The sequence below is a fragment of the Hippoglossus stenolepis genome, chromosome 2 (assembly GCF_022539355.2).
Source record: "Hippoglossus stenolepis isolate QCI-W04-F060 chromosome 2, HSTE1.2, whole genome shotgun sequence".
Lineage (NCBI taxonomy): Eukaryota > Metazoa > Chordata > Actinopteri > Pleuronectiformes > Pleuronectidae > Hippoglossus > Hippoglossus stenolepis.
Genome location: NC_061484.1, coordinates 13,142,461 through 13,166,845, shown reverse-complemented (window position 1 = coordinate 13,166,845; position 24,385 = coordinate 13,142,461). Strand labels below are relative to the sequence as shown.

Below are 24,385 nucleotides of genomic sequence, written 5' to 3'. Positions count from 1 at the left end.
TAACTGTGTCTGTGTTGTTAGGTTCTGAGTGAATGGTGCATATTGTGTTTATCAGACCTCTAACAGCTGCCTGCCACTGCTGCTGCTGTAATAAGGCTGATGAGAGCAAGTGAGAGTGAATCAGAACAGTGCAAAAACCAAAACAATGAGCTGAAAGATGCTCGGAAGAAAATATTTCATATTGTACTCAGAATTGTGGGTCTTTTGTTAAAATGTTAATTAGAGTTTTCTTTAATTGGATAGCATCAGAAACACAAAACACAGTAATGTGTGCAGAAAGCTGGAATAAACCAAAAAACTGCCTGGACACATGCAAAGACAATCTATAAAAATGGTAGTAATAATGATAACTGTTTTGAAGTGCGTATCTCTAAATGATGAATACACTCACACTTTGACTGTCAATGCCTGCACACACATGTACAGAGGCAGTGTATGTGTGTGTGTGTGTGTGTGTGTGTGTGTGTGTGTGTGTGTGTGTGTGTGTGTGTGTGTGTGTGTGTGTTGTCAGAGATCCTTAATGCTCTCTCTCCTTCTATTTATCTTGAGATTTCTCCAACCCCTCTCTCTCCCTTACACATGCACTCACTTCCTCACACTCACTCTCTCTCCTTGTCTCTCTCTCTCTCTCTCTCTCTCTCTCTCTCACATTCTCTTCCTCTCTCTCACCCTCTCTGGTACACACTCCCCTCTCTCTTACACGCTCTCTCCCTGTCTCTCTAGCTCTCTCTCTCTCCCTCTCTCTAGTACACCCTCCCTCACCCTCTCGCACCCCCCAATCCCTCCCACCGCTCTCCCCTCTCTCTCTTTCTCTCCCCCATCCCTCATTCCATCAGGTCTTCACAACACACACACACGCCTCATCTCCTCCAGCAGAGGATCAGAAGGAGGGAGAGTTGAAGTGACAGAGGCGCAACATCAGCATCACTGACAAGCATCTTCCCACTGGGGGAGAGAGGGAGGAAGAGATAGAGGGAGAGAGAGAGGTGGGAAGAGTGAAGAGAAGAGAAAGGAGAGAGAGGAACAGTGAGAGGAATAAGTTTATAGGTGGAGGGAGGACCAGTGTGGGAGAGCTCGGAGGGAGAGAGCTTGGTGGGTGGCAGTGGGGGACTGGGTGCTCCATCAATTTCCCCCTTGTTTCTTTCAGCCTGTGAGCGCTGCCTGCCTCCGCTCCTCTTCCTCCTCCTCTTCTTCCTCCTCTCCGCTCCTCTCCTCTTCTCACCCAGGCTCTCCTCTCCCAGCTCCCGCCGTGGGGTCTCAGCTCTCCGTCTCCCTCCCCCCCTCCCTCATCCCCTACCTCCCGCGGGCGCTGCTGGGAGCCTCCGGGCTGCTGCGCCGCAGGAGGATGTCTCGCCGGGAGTCTCCGCCGCCCTCGCCGCCTCCGCCGCCGCAGCTGCTGGGAGTGCAGCGGGGGGAGGACCGTCCGGAGCGCGCCGAGCCGCTGTCCGACGCCGAGCGGGAGATCATCCAGGGCACGTGGGGGCTGGTGTACAAGAACTGCGAGGACGTGGGGGTGTCCGTGCTCATAAGGTGAGTTTGGTCAAGAGGTGCAGACTCAAACATCTGTTTCTCAGTGCGAGTAAACTGATGAACAAGAGATGAGTGAACACATCTTGTAATTCTGAGTGTTTACTCTCAAAGTGAAAACTGAGGCACTTTCTTTAATTCTTCTTCTTCTTTGTTCGGTTCATTGCTGGGTGGCAACTAACGTCAAGGTGCACTCTGCCATTTACTGGATGTGCCTCTTTTTCCTGACTGCAATCAACAGGTCCTCTCTTCTTCCCTTTCTTTAATTCATCTTCTTCTTTGTTCATTTATTGGCAGTCGGTTGGGTGGCAACCAACAGGTGCATTACCACCATCTACTGTGGCTTCTTCTTCTTCTTTGTTTGGTTTATTGGCGGGTGGCAACCAAAGTCAAGGTGAATTTCCGTAGGGGGCTAGGGCCCCTCTCTTTTAATTCATCATCCAGTGCATCTTATAATAACTAGAGGTTGAAAAGTAAAGGAGTAACTTGTCCTCAGAAATCTTGTCTATCTTTGAATCAAAGACATAATGAAGACGACGTGAAGGGTACAAAAGACAAACAAGGTAATGCACCTTGACGTTGGTAGCCACCTGCCAATAAACCAAACAAAGAAGAAGAAGTAGAAATCTGTTGAAAACCAATATGAAGAAGGAGAACACAGATAGAGTAAGAAGTTTGAAGAACAAGAACAAGAAGACACAGTAAATGGCAGTAATGCACCTTGATGTTGGTTGCCACTCGCCAATAAACCAAACAAAGAAGAAGAAGAAGCCAATTTGTCACCCCAAGGTAAAGTAATGAAAAGGGAAAGAGAGGCACAGCAGAAGGTGGCAGTAATGCACCTAGATGTTTCTTGCAACCCTTCAATAAACCAAACGAAGAAGATGAAAAAGTAGAATCTTTAACGAAACTTAACTTTAGAAGGTTTATAGAACAATAAATGATTATGTTTAGAAATGAGACACATATTATGTTTACCAAATGCTGAGAGACATTTTGACTTTGTTTTGTGCTGTATGGAGCATAACCTTGTAAAATGACTTTCTCATCAACCTCACTCCTTTGGTTGTTTTGTTTGTAGATATCACTTGCATATATAAAATTGTAGCTGTCAGGTTCATACAGAATTTAAAATGTAAATTAAAAACAAACTATCTCTGAGCAGTGCATCATAAGTGTCGGTTTCAGTTGTACCAGTCATGGTGGAGCCACATTGGTTTAATATAAACTGATGTAATTTTTTTGGCAATCCTTTTTGAGATATCTGAGAATCTCAGGGAAAAAAACTAATTTCAGGTGAATTGAGTAAGATGGTTTGAAACATTCCTTCACTCGACTTCAGATGTGTAAAATGAGACTGTGATGAACTGTTATAAACTGTGAGTAATGAGACTAATAATCCGACTCTGATAGCAGATCTACAGTGTATTAAAGGTCACTGTGCTGGTGTCATACCCTGTGTCTTCACTCGTGGGGTGGAGTTACAGGTACATCAGACTTGAAACTTTTAATCATAGAAGGCAGTTATATTGCTATAAATATTATACATTTAATTAAAGTTGCCCCATTAATCACTGAGTTTATGAGCTTAGTCTGTAAAATAGTTTGATACCTTTTTGATTATGATGGAGTCACTACTGACACCATGTTTTGAAGAAATAGTCCTTTATTACCCATAGACTGTATTTCAAGATGGACGACATGACTGTGCCCCAAAACTGTAGCCTTTATCGCCACCTGCTGGATGGCTGCAGTATAAGTCATAAACACATCCTCTATGTTAGTGGATGGGACACGGGGCACACTGAGACTGACTCATTGATTGGTCAAGCTGGGGTATTGGTGGGATCTTGCCACCATGGCTCCATCCCCCAAACTCCGACTCCAAATGCACAAGATATTTTGGTTTCATTTTTGGATAGTGGGAGGAAGTGGAGACGTGTCTCTTGTATTCAGTCTATGATGTTACCACACCTTTAGGGATTTTTTGTTGTTCAGTGACAGGAGCGCAGAGTAACACCTGCACACGAATATGCGCGCGCACACACACACACATAAACAAAGTAAGACAGAGAAGGTCATGGTCTGTGCATCTGTTGAGTCATTTGTGTGTCTTATTGATGTGATGGCTCTAAGGAGACACTGACGCAGTGTAGGAAAGATGTAGGAAATGCAATGATAACGATTAACGGATGCTGCATTCTGCATAGGACATACACGCACATACACACACACGGACACACACACCACACGGACACACGGACACACACACACACACACGCACGCACGCACGCACACGCACGCACACACACACACACACACACACACACACACACACACACACACACACACACACACACACACACACACACACCACTTTCTGCTGTTCTGCACTCATTCCCTCACCTTCTCACCAATAACTGAGATGTGACAAGTGAAGGGAAGGAACATGGCATTCCTCTCATTATAATGCTGAAGAAATACTCCACAGTCCACAAGGTCTCTGAGATGGTTAATATGCTGAATTTGTTCCTCAAATTAGGAGACATACATTTTCATCTTTGGACATGTAAGCACCTTGCTTTCATAACCCTCATACTCATCCATTGCTGCTGTCTTTATTTAAATCTGAATTGTAAACAGAATCTTTAACAGGGAGTAATGCTCTGTGAAGCTTCACTGCAAAGAGCTGTAGACAAACTAGATGTAACACAACTTGTCTGTGTTTTTTTCCTTATTCTTCTCATGCTTGTTTTCATCAAAGAAAAAAGACTTGATTTGGTTTGAATGTCCCCGGCTAAACTGCCTCAGTGTTACACTAATAAGTCCACTAGTTGCTAGCTTGTTAAAATGGACAGCAAGTCACAGCCAAGGAGAACGATATGAGCGAGGCAAGCTGATTTTCAGTTTGGGGGCAATGAGAATCCCTGAAGGGAGTGAGTGGAAGGGGCAGAGAGCATCTTTAGTGTGTGTGTGTGTGTGTGTGTGTGTGTGTGTGTGTGTGTGTGTGTGTTGTGTTCTTATCTGTGGATGACAGCTTTGGCACCTAAATATCTCCCCCCACGCTTCACTCACTCTCCATCCTCTCCACTGTTGCTCTTTTTAATTCTTTACATATGTTGAGTTCCCAATGTACCACATTCCACCCTGAGCGGATTGGTAAAGGAATAACGTACAAATGTCCATCACAATATATAGAGTCATGGGGATGCTTTCAGGTTGCTAAAAGCTGCAATCACTGATATTTTTCCAATATCAGTGAATGCTTCGTATTTCTTCTTGGTAAAATTAACCAAAATGTCAAATCAGCCATCAAAAGTGTTTTCGAATAATTTCTTATTGATTTGACTGATTGTTCCAGGCCTCACATGCCAATTGAATCATTCTGTCTACGTGCGATGCACAAAGGGTGTAATTATCAACAGTTGGCTGGCAGTTCCTCAGTTACCTAACATAACCTGAGGCTGACTCTGGGTCAGGGCCTTGCACGGTTGAGATCATATATTTGAGATCAGTGCACAACATCCCCCACGTGAACACACGGATTTGCATTTTCATCTCGATCCATCTGCCTGGATGCATGGAGAGAATAGACAGCGACATTAGCCTCAGTTGATCTCACCAATGCGCGCAAATGCAATTGCACCAAAGAGTGAGTACACCCCAGGCATCAGTGGAACAGTGCATATGGCAGCTTTGTGAATACAATTAAACTCTGCGTACTTTGACTCTAATAGTGAAGACGGGAGGATTCAGGCACATTTTCATGAAGCGGAAAAGACATTGAAGTGTCGCAATGAAAGTGAATTTTGAAAGAAATCTCACCAGCTGCCTGCTGGATCTGGTTTACTGTAAATGCTTAGTGGTATCTGATGAGGCAATCACCATCCAAACACTTCACTTATACAGATCCATCCATCCGTCCATCCATCCATCCAAGTGCCTCACAGGACCAACATCTAGAGTTTGATTTTATGACTTATTTGATTTTACGTATTCTAAAATCATGTGGGTTGTGTGTTTATTTGTCAATAATTAAGGCAGCTGTATGGAGTTATTGAGTTTGTCTTGAGAAAAAAAAAGACTCTAGTAGTTCTAGTAGTTCTAGTACCACGGCTCAAGGTTGTTCACAATACTCCAAAGAATTATCCAAAAAATAATAAAAGGAGTCTAATCAGAGTGTGATTAACAGGCTCCACTAATGGCTCTGATGAATTCATTTAAATGCAGAGACAGGTGCAGGGATGTGCTCAGTGTGACATCTCCAAATTACTTAACACCAGCACTCCTCTCCACATGTTTCCCATCATGCAATAATACATGTCATATTGAGGATCAAGATTTCACTCTGGCGGTTTTGGGGGTCCAACAGGGGCCAGTGCCCCTGTAACACTGAGCTTGTACCCCCTGTGGCCCCCCTTCGACCGAAGACTACAATAATAATGAAATGGTCACTCTCTTGTGATTATATGACGCTGACGCGAAAGGCAGAACAAATGTGTGTGGCTCTATATCCAAGTCAGATCCCTTAGCTCCGCATCGCCGCTGTCTGACAAAATGTAGGCACGATGCAAAAGTATGCTGCTTACCACCTGTCAGCTCTGACTAGAAGCAAGAAGACGTTGTGAGACTACCACAAAGAGTTGAAGGTGAGCATGACTATCGTATTTATGTAATTGTTACAAGGCAAGACTTCTGCTCAGGAAATGTTACCTAGTTAACTTAATAGCAGCCAGTGTAAACAGCTGAGTTTGGTTGCAGTTATACTCGATATAAGCTTAATGATAGTGTTTAAGAAGAAAATGTATCTCTCCATGAATTGTTTGCTTGAGTTAATGGCATGCTCTACATTCGTCTCAATCGTGTTTTTTAAATCTAATTGTGAATTGTTAGCCTAAAGGCTACCTCAACATGAAATAATTCAAACAAGACAGCAACAGTATATTAATACTCTGTGTTGCTAACTTGCATGTGTGCTACTCTCCATTGTTTTTGCTTTAAATAATAGCTATCATCTAAATGAAGAGGAAAAGGGAGATTATGTCCTATTTCACCCCCAAAAAATAAAACAGACAATAATGGGGCAGACATTGAGACAAAGCCAGACGATCCTGGAGTTGAGAGCGCTGAAGAGAAAGTGTAGAGCACGACAGAGGGAAAGCCAGACGACTTATTAGTTGGAGAGACTGTTTTGTGAGGGCACAGAGCAGTAAGGAGAGACGGATGAAGATCCTGAGAGTGAGGCTGAGGGTGACATGCAAGGAGAGTGTGAGACACACTCACAAGCACTGGACCATCAGGTTTGTGATGTTGAAAAGATATTTTCCTGCTTTTAAAGCAGTTTCATTAGAGTTCTAATGGTTGTACATGTAGAACCATGTAGTATTGGTATAGTTGTATTTATGATTGAGATTAATAAAATGCTCCATCATTGTCATTAATCAATCAAGATAGATATCCTATTGGTGTTTTTTGATTGCTATATGTGCCTTGTATATATTTGGGCTTGCCTTTCTCCACAGATATCAGCAAATTTAAAGAAGACCCACCGATGCAGCCTAACTTGAAATTGTTTCCAAGGACTTTGATGGGGGACAGGAAAAGGAGCTTCAAGACATTCATCCCTGGCTGAATATTCTAAACTATCGGACTCTGCATATTGTTATGCCTGCAGACATAACTGTAACAAATACAAATCAAAGTATTATATGTTGGCTTTTTTTGTGTGCACTATTACTGTATATAGGCTACTGAACTAAAAATGTTGAAAGCTTGAACACTGTCTTTGTCTCTTTTGTCCCTGATTGAATGTGCCTCTCTTATAAAACAAGTGGCCCCAGCCTGGCCCCCTCAGTAAAATTGGTCTAGAACTGCCACTGATGTCACTGCTACCTCCATCTTTTAGATATGCTAGCAGCATTTAAAACTCCAAAAGAGGACATTGCTAAGTCGGGCTGTCCACCACTTAGGTCCAGACTGAAATGAGTGTTTTCAGAGGGTTATTCCTTGTGATTCTAGTGACTTCTACACCATCAGGTCAAAGTTTGCACTCAACCTGTGAAACATCTCAACATATATTGAATGGATTGGCATAGAATTTGCTGCAGATATTCATGGTTCCCAGTCAAAGATTCCTCTGACTTCTCCTCCAGCGTCACCTCAAGGTTAGCTGTTCTTTGTGATGTGCCTGTTGAGTATTTTCTTTCACTGTTCTGTAAAACCATGCCGAGGTAGCAGGGGATTAAACATTCCTCATTGTAACACAAGAGGACAGGCACAAAAAGAAGAACTCTGTATTCTTCAAAGAAGGCATCAGAGCGGCACCCTGTTTCTTAAAGCGCTGCAGTTAACTTTCATGTTTGTCTAAGCAGAACAAGAGCTACTAGACAGCCTGTGTTATTCCTGTCACCCAAGAAAAAAGTGTGCGTACGTATCGTGACAGCTGGTACAGCCAAGCTAGAAGTGCTACGGGCAAGTTGAGCCTTTGTAGGCCTAGCATGACATCAGATCTGGAGGGATGTGGATGTGGTGTAGTAGTGCTGCCGACGGCCAAACTCCAACTGGGAAATAACTGCACTAGCAATTCTAGTCAGCTGGAGGACTGACAAGATTTAAAGTGGGTCAGAGCACAAGTGTGTGTGTGTGTGTGTGTGTGTGTGTACATAAATCCGTCAGTCAGTGGCTGTCTGTGAAGTTCTGAAGCTGTGTGATAGCTATAAACTCCACTGTTGTCGCATTGTTGTCATTGTTCCTAATCTGACACATTCCTCACAAACCCCTCCAGCGGAGCTTGTGGACATTTTCTTATTTCTTGGGTGTAAACTTGTTCCTCTCTCATACTGAGCTGTTATGAGCTCACATAGTCGGCCGCGATGAAAACCATCAAACCCCCTGAACCAAAACAAATCTTCGTAACTAGAATCCCACGAGTCAATTTACATTTTCTTTGTTTACCTCTCGGCTAACATCGACCATGGTGGTTTCAAGAATGGAATTCACCACATCTGCAGCTAAAATAACTTCTTAAACACACTCCAGACACATCAAAGGCGACTGTCAGGTTCTTCCACATCATGAGTCTTTGATGCAGAGCAGAGTTTTGAAAGTGAAGCTTGGCACCAGTTTTTTTCTTAACAGAAAAACAGTTATAAGGAGCATATCAGGACAGGATAGCTGCACTACCTTTTTCATCCTAAGCAAACTCTTAGTGTCCATCACTTTGGTCCTCAATGCAACAGCTCAACAACTATTGGACTGCAGTGTAATTTGGTACAGACGTTCATGGCACCCAGAAGAGGAATTCTACTGACTTTTAATGCAGTGACATCGTTTTTTTAATTTTACCATAAACCTGTCAATTAGCAACAAAGATGAACTAAAATGACCATAACATTTATTTTATTTTTTTTAGATAAACACTGTATTATTTAAATATATATGTATGGCCATTTAAAATGAATAGTAAAAGGACAATATTTATGTGGCACAGTGCTACTGTGCTGCCTTTTTTTTCTATCACACTGCAATTTAGAGCAATTTTGGGTTCAGTATCTTTCCCAAGGCATGCAGACAGGAGGAGCAAGGGATCAAACCACCGGCCCTCTGGTTAGTGACCATAGACGACCATAGACTGTATATAAAGAGGGATGACAATGCGTCTCCACTTCCTCCCAAAATATCCTGGATGCGAGAACGCTGCCATTGAGCATCAATGATTTGACAATGACACCAACCATTTGAAGTCTGCAATTGCGAGTAGCGAGGTCCTGCTTATACATGCACTCGACCAATCACGAGTCAGTCTAAGCTGTCATCATGATGTTTCACCCTGTTTTTATAGCATCAAATAAACCAATTAAAACCAATTTACTGGACAAACTGCACTTGGACATACAGTGGTGATAAGAACTACCTAAAAGGATAGACATCAACTTTAAGAAGAACTTAATTTTACGTTTTTAAATTTTTTTTCATTGGTCCAAGTCGCATCCTCTTACATGGCGGGGCAGAGTTTATGACCTATACTGCAGACAGCCACCAGGGGGCGATCAAGATGCTTTGGCTTCAGTTTTGGGAGCTGTCACACAGACTATGGTTTCAATGGGAAGGATTTAAGTAGATTAAGTAGATTTACTAACGTTCATGATCATTACATTGTTGAAGCTAAAACACATTATATAATAGGCCCATAAATGCATAACATTGTAAGGCTTTTTAATCTGAGCCTTTCAGTGGGTGTTTTTCAGGTTGATCCAGTAGCATTAACAGAACCAGACATGCTTGAAAATTAACACCTGCATCAAATCAAACTTAACCATCAGAGTCTCACTGGTGCCGCTGCACTTTTGAGGATCCTGCCAGACACCACCTGTGATTCAGATGGTGCAGAGGTGGAGTGCACACAGACATTACAGACTTCACAGTGTGCACTTCGAAAGCTTACAAAGAAAGAAACTGATCAGTATTCATGTCATACTGTGCATTTAAAGGCTTTGTTTGCATCATTTGACTCTTCATATTCTTTGTAAATGAAATAGAAAGACATTGTATTCCAGCATCATTCATTTCTCGGTTAATATTTATTCCAGCATTATTCCCCACATTTGGTCGAATGTTGTGACACAGGCATGATTCCCATTAAAGTAGATTTCCTCTGGATTATAATGGGACTCTGAAGGAATTTGTCTCAGTTAAGCCTAACAAATGTCATAGCTGTCATCTTTATTTCCAACAACAATTTAAGAATATAGACTCACAACAATGTTAAGTGAGGATGTCTGTCTTGCCCACGTGAAGTGTTTGTGGCTTTAATGCTCGATGTACTCAGGAGTTTATAGGTTATAGTGTGTCTGCTCTAACACTCTAACGTTCAGAAAATTATATGAAGCGGGCACATTTTCTCTCTGTTGTTTCTTTTTCTTCCTCCTTTCACTTTTCTTCACTTACAAACCAATTGAGAAATAATCAGCTCAAATAGTTAAAAAAGATTTTTACAATTTAAATCCATTATTTCTATCACGGTGTATTGTCACATTACCTTGCTTCTGTCTGTTTGGTAAAAATGTAGCTGCCAAATTGTCATGCATTTGGGTTTGTTTAAAACCTTAGACCGAACCAGGTGTCAAGTCTTTTGGTGCAGCTTGGATGCGATATAACCATAGCCATCGGTGCCAACAAAAAAATTTCGAGAAATGTTTGCAAACGGTTGCAACTCATGAATTGGAAGCTTTTGGCAAATTAATAGGTCGAGAAAACTACAAGGAATAGAATTAGGGCATAGAAACTGGCTAACCACATAACAAGTTAACAGCAATGCTAATACCAAATTTCATGGCACTGCTATTAGTAGTTGTAGACAAGTTTCACTCTGAATGAAAAAAGAGAAAAAAAACATTGACAGCTGAAGTCAGGGGAAAAGTCAGAAGTTAATCAAACACGTCAGAGCTCTTCACAGAACCTGTTTGTTCTAATTTCTTCCCTAATTCATCCCTAGATACTGAAATTTCACTGGATAATTAAACATTTGACATGCTGTGACTCAGAGGTTCATTAAAGGCATTAAGATTAATTGACTTTAATGAAAAATAATCTCATGGCTTCAGTAGCTATGGAGATAATCAGTCTGTCTGAACCAAAGTAGTGGACCGACCAAAACTGCGATCCTAACATCCACACTGCTCGACAAGTCGTCTTTTAGGTTTGTCAGTCGAACTCAATTGGTTTGACCGAGGACTTTGCTGTGTCTTTATGGGTTTTCTCCAGGTACTCTGGCCTCCTCCCACAGTACAAAGACATACAGCTTGGGGTTAAGTTTATTGGAGATTCAAAATGTTCCATAGGTGTGAATATGAGCTTGAATGGTTGTTTTTCTCTGCGCTGGCGACCTGTCGAGGGTGCACCCCGCCTCTTGCCCTATGTTACCAGGGATTGGGTCCAGTCTCCCTCAAAGGAAAAACGGTATAGATAATAAATGGATGATTTTCTTTGGTCTGCTCAGGTTCTTTGTGAACTTCCCGTCAGCCAAACAGTACTTCAGCCAGTTCCAGGACATGGATGACCCAGAGGAGATGGAGCGAAGCAGCCAACTTCGGCACCATGCCCGCAGGGTGATGAACGCCATCAATACTGTGGTGGAAAACCTCCATGACCCAGAGAAAGTGTCTGCAGTGCTGGCCCTGGTGGGGAAGGCCCATGCTATCAAACACAAGGTGGAGCCCATGTATTTTAAGGTAATAAATCCACTCTCGGGTATAGTTTAGTCTGCCACATTTCTGCTTCTGATTTTCTATATTTCACAGAATTGGTGCTGCCAACAATAATCCCTATGATTACATTGACACATGGGCATTGTTTTCTTTTCTTTTAACAATTTGATTGGAGTGCCCATGATATAAAGCAGATTGCTCTCTGAAAGAAAATCATCAGCCTCTCTCTTTCCTGCATAAGTAGCATAGTGGAAGTATTTTCCTGCTTCCGAAGCCCCTTGAAATTACCCTATTTACACCCTAAAGAAATGTTCTCATTACAGTCTTGTCACAAGGGGATTCTTCTGCCTATTTGAATCTAGTCAAGCCAAAAATCATATTCCTCTACTGCTCTTATCTCTTTATTATGGTTCAGTTATAATCAGTTTGTGCTTGTGGGACATTGTCTGACACACATGAACACACAAAATGTGTCTCACCTGTATTCAGCCAAGGTGAACAGAACAGTAGCACAGTGATGTTCATTTAGGATGTCAAAAAGTACTTTTCAGCAGCTAATTGCAGAAACAAGTTATTACATTTTAAAATCATTTCAGGGTTAGGTAGCAGTGCTGGTTACCAGTAGAATCAGAAAAACCCCACGTTTAATTCTTAAACCAAATCAATTTTCTATGTGAAAATCCAATATGCTTCCGTCTTCATGTGATTGAATGCTGATGCTTCCCCTCTTCAAGTGTTTTGAATGTCATCTGCGGTAGGTTCATAAATGCAGCTGTGAGGAGAACATGCTGCCACCATTTAAACACCGACTTCCGACTGCCTTTAGAATATGTTTTAAGATTTAATTGATCGGTTTGTGAATAAATCATTAAATTAATTAGTCCCTCTGTGTATTTCCTAAAGTTTTAACCCCCTCATGTACAAAGGTGACTACCTGCCTTAAGATGATGGTGATCACATTGGTAGTGAATGTATTACCTGTATATCATTAGTAGCTCTCAAAACGATTATCGTATTAATTGAGAATATTTTCTCCTTATTCATTAGGCATTTTTAGATAGTTTATATAAATTATTTAACACTTTTGGTGGTTGAATCTAGTTTTACCTTCAAATAGTTGTTTAGGGGACAACTTACAATAGTTTCTGGATTCTGGATTTTATGGACCGAACAAGAAAAATAACAAACTGTTAATATTCTTTGCCACTTAGGAGCAGGAGAAACAAACCTGGACACTGTTAAAGCTGAAGCTGTGTTATGCATCCAGCAGTTACAGAGCAATATTATGACTCATTTGAAGTGGTGTTTCTGGCCACCTGTTGAATGAAAGTGTGCTTTTTACCTCCTGTTACCTTGGTCTTTGCAATTTACTTAAAATTACGGAAAGGATTTTATTGAAACTAGGTAAAAGAGTTGGTTTGGGCCAAGGAAGAACCCATTAACTTTTGGAGTAGAATCAGATAGTCATTTCTTTCACAAAGCGAGATAGGAAAGTTTTATAAAATGTCTCAAGTAATACTGCAGAGATCTTTAGGAAATATAACAGGCATTTGTAGAGTGCTAATATCTATGAACAGGTGAAATATGGTGATGATCCTTGACAGCCTGAAAAACATGAAGGAGGCAGCTGACAGTTGCCAGCGGTTACAATCTCACCTAATAAGTCCGACCAGCACCTGTAGATCACAGTTTAAAAACACATTGTCGTTAACCCAATCAGTAAAAAGTTTTGGAAATACATAGGAAATTAATATTGCGTGAAGACCTTTTACCAAAATGCATGTTATTCTTTTAAATGTTTTTGTCACAGTTGAATTTACAGTTTAATTGAGACATGTGGAGTTTTTACATGTCCTCATACATCACTGATACTGTTTCATTGCTGTGTTTGAAGACTGTTGCCCATCAACAACATTGTCTTTGCTTTCCCTTTATATCTGCTACTTTTTCTCTGCCCACCTGTGTCGTCCTTTTCTTTCCACTTTTCCTTTTTCATTCCCTCTGTATTTCCTGCCTACCCACTGCTTTCATGTTTTACTTTTATCATTTTCAATTCTCACCTGTCTCGCCCACTTTTCTGTAATGGTAAAATTGCATTCTTTTTTTCCCACCACATTGCCTCCGCTGTACCTACTGAGAATTATTTCTCTGCATTACTCTCTCCTACCTCCATCTGCCATTATCTTGGTCGTCAAATGTTTTCACTCTTTCTAACCTCCTCTCTTTCTCATACCATTTCCCTTATTTTTTTTAATGTTGATCACGTTTCTTTTTGATCCCCCACTCTTCCCAGATCCTGAGCAGCGTGATGCTGGAGGTGTTGGCTGAAGATTTCCCTGAATTCTTCACAGCAGAGGTGCAGATGGTGTGGACCAAACTGATGGCGGCAGTGTACTGGCACGTCACAGGGGCCTACACAGAGGTGGGCTGGCTCCAGGTCTCCAGCTCAGCGGTTTGAAGAATCAAGGAGAAGAGGAGGGTAAAGGAGTTTCCAATGGACTTAATGAAATGAAAAAAGTTAAATGATGTGTTGGTGATCATGTAAAATGCGGAAGTAGACCAGTGTGTTGAAAGGATTGTGTGATGATGTTCCATAGACATGGATGAGATTAACGTGGTAATCCGTGCAACTCTGTTCTTTCCTTTGGTGACAATTTGGTGCTAAACCTTCGTTGCTGTGGTTTGTCTGCATTGCACTTCCCAGAAACCACTTGAATACAAACAATGTAGCCACATGTCATTTAACCTTGCTTATGAAATATTAGTTTGTGTAAGTGGTGCTTTGGAGTGTATTTACAGCCACTGAGGCGATCAGTGCTTCGATCCTGTTCTGTCCTCTTCATTCTAAAAACTCTAAAAACTGCTACCAAAACCATGTAATACTTCACTTCCTCTGTAGCACGGGATCTTCGCCATAAACAATAGAAGTCCTCAGACAAATACAAAAGCTTTAATGGACTAGTAGATGTTTTTCTTTGCAGGTCTGTAACTTTCATTGACAATAGACCTTTCAATAGGCTGGTCTGTTACTGGGCCTGTCAAGCTTTCCAGTTTAGCATAGCACATAAACGTTACAATGATAACAGACTACCAATTTAAATTCTTTGTAATTTCTTGACTACAGACAGAGATAAACAAAAGCAGGCAAATAATTAGCTAAATGACTTTGCCATTTGTAATACAATTATTGGTAGCAGGTTTCTGCTGGCATGCCATGCCAGCTGCAAGTTTACAGTTTAAATAGCTGTCTCAGACTGACTTCTAAAAGGTTTAGAAAACCCTGTGAAATGGTCTCACATATCCACTTAAAGGTTTTGATCAAGCTAAAACTAATGGTACATGATTTATGTAGAAGAAATGAAAATAAGTGAGCAATAGCATTATGCAGAAGCATGAAAGATACAAATCAAAGGAAAACTATTGTATTCTAGTAAATTATTTTAAAGGAAAATGGAAAAGGACCTGGCTCCCATACTTGGAAAATACTACAAAATGTAACTACAACTTGTAACTGGTTAATAATGGTTGTTTGAGGTCACTACTGTATATAGTAGGCTTGTTAGGAAGACATGCTGATGTTTAGAGCAGTTTCTATACTGTTAAGCCATTCCAAGGCTTGACAAGCATGCTACCTAAGCTATGACTGGACAATCTCTGTTCAGGGTAGGGTTTTCCTGAATGTTCACTTGAGGATGTCAGACAGACATTTATTTAAACAGAAATGTTTGCGGATTATTACTTTACAGAGTTCATTTCTGTGGAAATCTGCGGAGAAAGAAGCGTCTCCAGTCTGAGCCGCACAGATAAATACACCTCATGATATTTGAAGGCGAGAGATTAAGAAATGTTTAGACAAGGAATGATTTTCAAGCTTTGGACGGGGGCAGTTAGTTGTTGAAGCCCCGGCTACGGGACCATGGAGCTGCTGACTGTTAATAGATTCTCTTTGTGTCCTACTAGAATATATCCTCATGTTTAGGGGACCTGCACCCCTTTAAATCTCTATTGATGCATTGCGTGCTCTTAATGTCTTGTTTAACTTTACTGGGGTGTTGTTTGTATAAGTGTACAGTGGGCAAGTGTGCATACTCTTCTGCCTTTGTTTACACCTCATTGGCATGTGGGTCTGTTGATGTGTTGAAGAGGGCTTTTTTTTCTTGGCTAAAGTTTTTTCTTTATCACTTTCCTTACACAAGGAAAATATCAGCAGGTGGACACAGACAGTAACCATACATGTACAGATTCACACACAGGCATGCTATGAGACCACCTCTGTGGTAATATTTACAGGACTGTCACTTAGTTTACCTCTTCAAAATCCCATCAGAGAGATGTGCTGCATTAAAGGCTCCATTAAGGGCTTTAAAATCTCACTTTAGAGGTCTGCGGAAAACATGTCAGCTTTAGAAGTGCCATCAGTCTGTTTTTTAAACTTGTGACCAGTCCATCATTAGCAGTGATATCAAAATACGTACAAATATATGAAATGTATAAGTTGAATTGTGCTGCTTACACCCTAACCAATGATTGTATATAAAGATGGATGATGCTTCTACACTTCTGCCCACTGATGAAAAATTAAGTTAAAATACCCCGGATGCGGGTGCAGCTATCTTGCGCTGGTGACGTCATCTGAAGACAGAGTAGTACTGATTGGGGAGTGGAGCTGTGGTATCGAGGTCCTGCTATAAATGTCTGACCTATCGCAAGTTAATCTCAGCTGTTAATCATGAGGTTTTATAACATCAGTTAACAAATTGAAATCCAAATTATCAAAAAACAACAACACTCTGACGTACATCACTGTGATAAGAATGACCGTAAATGATAGTAACCAAAATCTATTTTATGTTTATTTTTAAAAAATTGTTTGGTCCAGGCAGGGTTTATGACCTCTACAGCCACCAGGGGGTAATTGATATGTTTTGATACTTCAATTTTTCGAGCTATCTTTATCTTTATATGCAGTTATTGGCTCTAACACATGGGTTTTGTTTTCATATTTGACCAGGTGAATGGTGCAAGATTATTTTTCCTTACAAATTTATCCGGAAACTCTCCCGATATCATATTTATCCATCCTCCAGCATGCTGCACACTGTCAAACTAACTTCCCCTACCTTATTTAACCTCGCCTTCCTGTCACCAGAACTTTGCTAATCAAGAGTCTTTGGACTGCGTGCGCAGCTGTTTGCAGTCCCCATCTGCAATTCTCCGTCCAGTCAATTCCCAAACATACGCAGCAAATCTGTTTAGGACGGACATTTGATCCAATCTCGAGTTTGCATCTGCTCCGGTGACGTCCTGTATCTCCTGTCTGAACCCCCTTGGCATCAGCATCTGGCATTAATGAGGAAGTAATGAGTCTCCTCTCCTCCTCATTTGCTCATTCATCTACTGTAACTTCCTAGTGCCTCAGTCAGGGCCCAGCGCGACACTGACAACAATTATGACTGGACAGATGGTCTTAAGGCCACCACACCATGGCACCCATTCACAACAGTACTTAATAAGATTCTCCCCACTATGAACAATGCTTGAATTTGTAACAGCCAGGGAGAATTTTGGAGAAACTAGGAAGAGAAAGAAAAAGGAAGCCAAGTTAAAGTTAACAATGTGAACTACATCTTTCTATTTATTTAACTGATTTGTTCCTTTCGCGTAAGTGTATTTTAAAATTTGCAAAAAAAAGTCTTTACACAAAGAGATACTGCTGTATTGACAGTAAACTTGATCCCATGGTTTTTCTTCACTGTCAAACATCTGCTGATTCTGTATTTTGCTTTTTGTTTTGAATGCATCTTGCTAACCTGACCCCTGAGCATGCATGCTTCATTATCTTACACAAATTAATTAATTGAGAGTTTAATTAATAGCCACTGTCTTAGACAAAATGGTTACATCATCAAAAGTATGTTTTCATCTACCTGGTCTTGTTCACACAATTTGGGCAAAAATTATCTCTCCATTTTAAACTTTACATATGGCTGTAGAAAACTTTGTGTATTTGTCATCAACTTTCTTTTCTAATATTTGTATAAACTTGTATTAAGTCACATTTTCTTTTGTTGATTTTTGCATAACACTTGGCCACTTGCATCCAACTCACTTGCAGAAGTTTAACAGAAGTTCCCATTAAGATAAGGTGCCACTCACGTTAAACTGGACGGTCATAAGCCTGTGTTACCCAATGACAAGTGACACAAGTGGAAAGAAAAACTTACAGAGGACTCAAACAAACCTCAAGCTGTACCATTTCCACTTTGGCTCAAATACATCTGGAGGCCGTAAAGCTGTTTTCAGGCCAGGATCCATTTCAAAATACACACCATTCCTGACTCTTGACGTTCATGTTCCTTTTGAGGTCAGACCTCATGTAGCCTGAGGTTCAGCAATATTTTTGTTAAGCAGAGTTCTCCTGACGTCTTGTTTATTAAACAGTGTGTGGTGTGAAGCCAATTTATAAACACACTCACACAAGACGGAGACACTCTTTTTTCTTTCGAAGCTGCAGGTTTCGTATCCCTTAGGACACTACATGCATAACCCTAATACCTAAACTCATGCTAACGCAAGCCTGATTATAAGCAGAACCATTAAACCCATTTTTCAAACCTACCTTGCTTCGTCCGGACTTTCGAACTTTTTGGTTTAGTCTGAACCAAAACAACAGTTGAGAAAGGTGCCTCGGACCATGGTCCAGATCAACAGACAAAAATTTAGCTCATCAAATTAAAGGAAATTTAGACAGAAAAAAAAAAAGGAAACGACATGGAAGAGGCTCGCAGGATTGCTTGCAGTCTTCCTCTCAGACTATAGACATTTTAAATGACAAGGATGTTCATTCGACACTTTTGAGAACCATGAGTACCGTGTTTGTGATGCTGATAGTTGTACCATAATGTTATTACAGTGGCAATTGTAACTAAATGAACCAGTTCATTCATTCACTCTATACAAATGGAAAGACTATACCAGAGGGATTGACAACACTCCAATGTCAGTAACATGCCTGTCTGCTAATCTATCAATGTCAAGTACAGGCAGACGCAGCCCACATAAGTAATGATGATAGGATGCATGTATGTCATTCACAATTCTTTAGTCCGCTACCTAAATTGCACTGTGACACCAAAGCTAACTGGATCAAAGGTAAACAATGTAACAAAGACATGAACCTTGGTTCAGACCATGGTCCAGGATTTCACCCTTATTAATTGAGGAATGCCCAAAACTGAACCCCCCCCAATAAACCGAACTAAGAAGAAGAAGAATGTCCTTACTTTCCCAAAATGTCCTCACTCTGTCAGGTTTATCACTGGTCCTTACAAAGATAGAAATACAAGTACGTACACACACACACACACACACACACACACACACACACACACACACACACACACACACACACACACACACACACAAACAATTATGTGCAGACACATCCTGATCACGCTCAATCAATTTCTTTATCACTCTTCTCACGCACACACTTGGTCTTGCATACCCTATGTTGGGTTGGGCATGTCCTCGCATGTCAAGTGCACCGCAGCGGCTCTTAATCCAATGTATGGTCAGACAAACTTTCCTTTGGTCATTCATTTATTTCACACGGTCATTCTCTTCCAGCAACATAAGGGCATCACAGCATAATAGGGGAACTCTGTGTTTTTGTTGTGAAATGTTTCTGTCTATCAGTTGAAAAGTTAGGACTCTATATTTTTCTAAATATATCTAGGAGATGGAATCTATGTATTTGAATACTGTATATGAATATATCATCGTATACGCGTTGTTGGTGGGAGCCAGTGCAGTGGCTTTTAAGTGTTTTGAGCATGTTTGCACAGCCTACCACAAATTTGTGTCTTTGCAGACCTGGTGAAAATGGATCAAGACCCATCAATAAAATATACTGGTAAATGAGTCTCTGTGTCCGATCCTGAGTGATGTTTTCTTTAATTTAAGTGTGTGGCTGTTGTAAATGTCGCTGCTTGCCAGAAACATGTTACATTCAGGTTACATCACCTGAAAAAAAAATGCATTTGTAAATTCAACACCACCTTTTCTAAATTCCAGAATGATTTTGAGTGTTGGCAACTCCTCGATCACCATAATTGCAAGTTACAAAGATCAGGCCAAAATGAGTCACTTCAAATGTGTAAAGCTGAACCACCAATTTAGTTCCCTCGTAATGGCTCACTTCACCCACCTTCTGTTTCTGAGAACTGACAGAAAGCAAGGAGTTAAAATCCTCTCTTTTTTGTAATGGAATAAATATTAAAAAGATATTGCAGCCATTGTGCACATCAAATTTTCATAGGACAATAAAACTGTTTTAGAAAATATTTGTGGAAACAAACTAATATGTTGATTAATACATTTCTTCCCACTTTTTCATGAAGTACTCATGTAAGAATTTGATATACAGTGGGTTTTGAACCCCCCCCCCCCATGTCTGTCCATTTACAACTGCCAAAATTTGATAGAGCCCATTGTGCTATTACATTTGTACCATAGACTGTACATAAAGATTAACAACATGTCTTCACTCTGGAGCCGCAGTATTGAGTTACCTCGGATACGAGCGCTTGACCAATCCTGTCAGTCCCGGCTGTCAATCATGCATTTTACCTTGTTTTTATAGCATAAAATAACTAATTAAAAACAAACTTATACATCATTGTGACAAAAAAACTAAAATGAGAAAAAACATCTTTGAGAAATACATTATTTGACATGTATATCTTTTTAGTTTGGCTCATGTCCTATCCACTAACTTGCAGGAGGCAGGGTTATATGCCATGCTCTGCAGCTAGCCACCAGGGGGTAATCGATATGATTTGGCTTCATTTTCGCGAGCTGTCATGTCGTCCATCTTTATATATAGATTGCACTGCACAGGTAAATTAGAAACTATTAAAAAACTAAACTACAAGAAACTACAGCTCACAAACACTCAGTCCTTTCTTCCTGCATTAGGGAAAGTTGACGGGGTAGGTGTCCCTCTTTTCCAGCTTAGGTGAGACCAAATGACCAATGACAACGCACACAGCAGCGGAGAGTCTTGTAACTTCACCACATACAGAGCAACAGGGCAACGAAGCAGCTGACAAGATTGCTGGGTAATAACCTATGTATTTGTTGTTTTGAGAGCCCCAAATCAAACAACAAAATACACCCATGACACATAGTAGAGGTTTCTGTTCAGACGTACCCTACGTCTGTATCTTCTAAAATTGGTACAAAGTAGCATTATGGTTAATGTGTGGATATTTTTAGCCACAGAAATTAAAGATGGTGGTTTGGATATAATAATGACTCTGTTATGTAGTTTAGGGCCCCTTGTTGTTATGGGGACCATATTGATTATGTAGTTAAGGTTATGCAACAATCATTGTCCTGCGTAAAAGAAAAATATAGATTTACAATGGTGATAGGAAACGAGCAGCAGCCCCCTCCGTTAAAGTCTGAGGTTGTTGATTGATTCTGTTGTTTTTCTTAGGAAGACAGTCTAGGTATGGTTTAGCCTTTAAAATCAGTTTACCCCAATATCATAACATAAAAACTTTTGTTAGTCCTTAATAATTAATCAATGTTTTACATTGTATTGCATATATATTTTTTTCATTTTATATAATTTGACATTGTTTTGTTTATATAGTATGGTTACTTTTAATGATGTTTGAAATTTTCACTATCCCCTTTCCTGCTGTGACAAATTTCCCTGTAGTGAGAATAATAAAGGATTATCTTGTCTTATCTTGTCTAATCTTCTCATATCGTATCTTGTAACAAATGAAAAGTTAGGGCCTTGGTGCCCTAATCTGCATGACAGTTAAAAAATACAGCAAAAAAATGTAAATGACAAAACAATGTAGGGAAGGAAAAGAACAAAACAAGATTTAAAAAAAGAACAATACAATTAAATTTTCCACTGAGACACATGAACTAAAAGTGACGAACAGAAAAAAGTTGTAAGCCTTGATTGTAAAGAGCTGAGAGCTGGAGGGTGTTGCAGATATGGGCTGATAGGTAACGAATGCTGATCCTCCATGGGAGGATGGTTGGTTCATGGGGTAGCAGCAGAGCAGAGAAACGTTTTTTTGGCTCTGAACCTCTGTGTGCTTTTCTATAGACCAGTAGTATTTTAAAATCAATGTTTGACACACAGAACTACCATGACCTTTTCCAATTTCTTGTGTTTGAGCGGACTGTAGCAGTGAAAAAGTGAAGAGAATGGATTATTTTCCTATATTCTTTTTGATGAATAACAATGATTCTTGTTCTTCAAGGACAACTGAGTATATTTTCTGCCTTTCTTGGTCTATTCCTGTTTTTTAAAACATCTTTTTTTTTGTCTTAAATCTCCCAAACCAAAGTGAACTTGACCCAGATAACCCAGCATCACACGAGTCTCCTGCCTGCACATCATCAGCGAAAATATACTCTGCTTGGCAGTCCCACTGTTTGGTGAACAAGAGATAATTAAAAGGAATGAAATGTAAATGTTCCTAATCAATGATTAATGGTTGCCTGTTCACTGCTTGATGCTCCAGGCGAGACTCTATCTAAGGCTCCAGTGGGAGGTTCATGCAGGGAGGAAGACACTGATTTTTCAAATCTATACAATAATTTATTCAGACTGTACATGTTGTCACAAATGGGAGAGGAAGACTTTGTTGTATCTGCTTTCTGAATGCAGGAAGTGTTTTTTAATATTTTTGTTTTGATTTCTATTCAAGCTAATACAATTTCAGTCATTTACAGTCACACAGGGAATCCATTATACCTTCTTGCAGCCTGGCTTAAGCAACAGGAAGCAGGTAAACAGCACTACGAGAGTCAGAAAATATAATCATTCTCCCACCGTGCACAGCGTGGTCGACAGGACACTGACTTGTAACCATGGCGACATATTTCCCCCGCGGCCAGATAGTGTCATTTCTGGAGAGCGGTAAAAGGGTCTCATCACGTCCCCGGGGACTGATGTGCAAACCCACCTGTACAAACTCTGCTTTGACACGGACCTGAAAACACACTCAGAGGCAAACAACTGGTTAAACTGGCAAAGGAACTAGACTCACCCATTTCTCAGTATCAGAGGCCAGAAATATTTCAAGCTTCAAGATGCATTAAAAATCATCATTTAATAATGAGTGCAGACACACTCACACGTATATGAGTCTCTCGGCAGGTAATGAGATATTCAGATTAACCAGTTATTCTGAGTGGAAACTGACACAGAGGAGATCAGCTGGAGATCAGCTCTGAAAATTCACAAGCTTTGCAAATTGTAAATGGTCTGTATTTATAAAGAGGTTTTCTAGTCTTGATGACAGTACAGATTCACTATTCATACACATTCATACAGTACATCTATGTGCAGCACTTTCTCTTTGACACATTAGTTGCACAGTCTTTAGGGGTGATGCAATTTGGGGTTCAGTAGTACCCAATGACACTACGACACGCAGAATGGGGGAGACTGGGATCCAACCAGAGCCCACGTTCTGGTTAGTGGGCAACCCGCTCTCCCTCCTGAGCCATAACATTTGTATCATTGGTGGCACAGGGTAAACGGTAGAAGTGAGCCATGTATTTCAACTGTAATGTTGAAAAAGGGTCAAATATTGATTTGTAATGTGAAAGAGGATGGTGGTCATAAACAAACCCACAAACAGTTGCCTCTCAGTGCTACAGAGCCTTTTAGCATCTTTCAGCTAATTGTTTTGATTTTATTATTTGGTTAATTCTCAGCATAAACAGCGTCAAAGTTAGCGAATTTCACACATGCTGACACCAGAAAACCTTTTTATGAACTCCTGACAACAAGCATAAAAAAAGAGAAATGAAAACTGTGTGTGTGAACCACAGACGTATATAAAGGTGAACAACATGTCTCCACTTCCTCCCACTATCTAAAAATGAAGCCAAAATATCTCTGATACAAATGCTTCTATCTTGCAGGGACTTCATTTGGAGCCAGAGCCTGCGCTAGTGCAATTCAGTCTCAGCTATCAATCACGATGTTTCACCCTGTTTTTATAACATCAAATAACTAATTACAACTAAACTTACCGGAAGAAATTAGCAATTGAAAGTTGCTATCACTTTGATAGCAACTACATGAAATCCACTAATTGCAGCCAGCCACCAGGGGGCAATTGAGATGATTTGGCTTTATGTTTGAAGAGCTGTCATGTTGTCTATTGTGTGACCACTGAGTTGGACAAAGAGCACAGTGACTACATATGATGCCCAATTTTTATTTACATTTTTTCTGGCACATGTGCAATCAATGAGTGCAACCTCAGAGTTCTGCATACTGTCCGCACCTTTGTAAATTTTGGCACCATGAATTACTTATTCGCACTAAACATAAGAGAAATGTAGTTACCAAGTGGCAACACACCATGACGCCATCCATTGGATTATGAACCGCTGATTTGAAGCCTGGGGTTTGGCATTCTGGTCAGCACCTTCTTGGGTTTATTTAAACCAGAAGAAACCATTTTTAGTGGAAGGGAAGCATGACTGAGACATGAGGACACTACACGTGTACCTACATCTGCAACCTGCACCCATTGGACAATGCCAGCTGTTACCGTAACACGGTATTCACGCCTCAATGCAACCTGTACTTTGTTTTCTAA

The 24,385-nt window shown here is 40.5% G+C and overlaps 1 protein-coding gene across 1 annotated transcript; it reads left to right on the top strand.

Annotated features, from left to right (window-relative positions):
* The first annotated feature begins 847 nt into the window (after nt 1-847).
* On the top strand, nt 848-19,655 carry cygb2 (cytoglobin 2). Its single transcript, XM_035167063.2, has 3 exons — nt 848-1,530; nt 11,525-11,756; nt 14,026-19,655. The coding sequence occupies exons 1-3, from the start codon at nt 1,346-1,348 to the stop codon at nt 14,188-14,190; spliced, it is 582 nt and encodes a 193-aa protein (XP_035022954.1). The 5' UTR covers nt 848-1,345; the 3' UTR covers nt 14,191-19,655.
* The last annotated feature ends 4,730 nt before the right edge of the window (nt 19,656-24,385 follow it).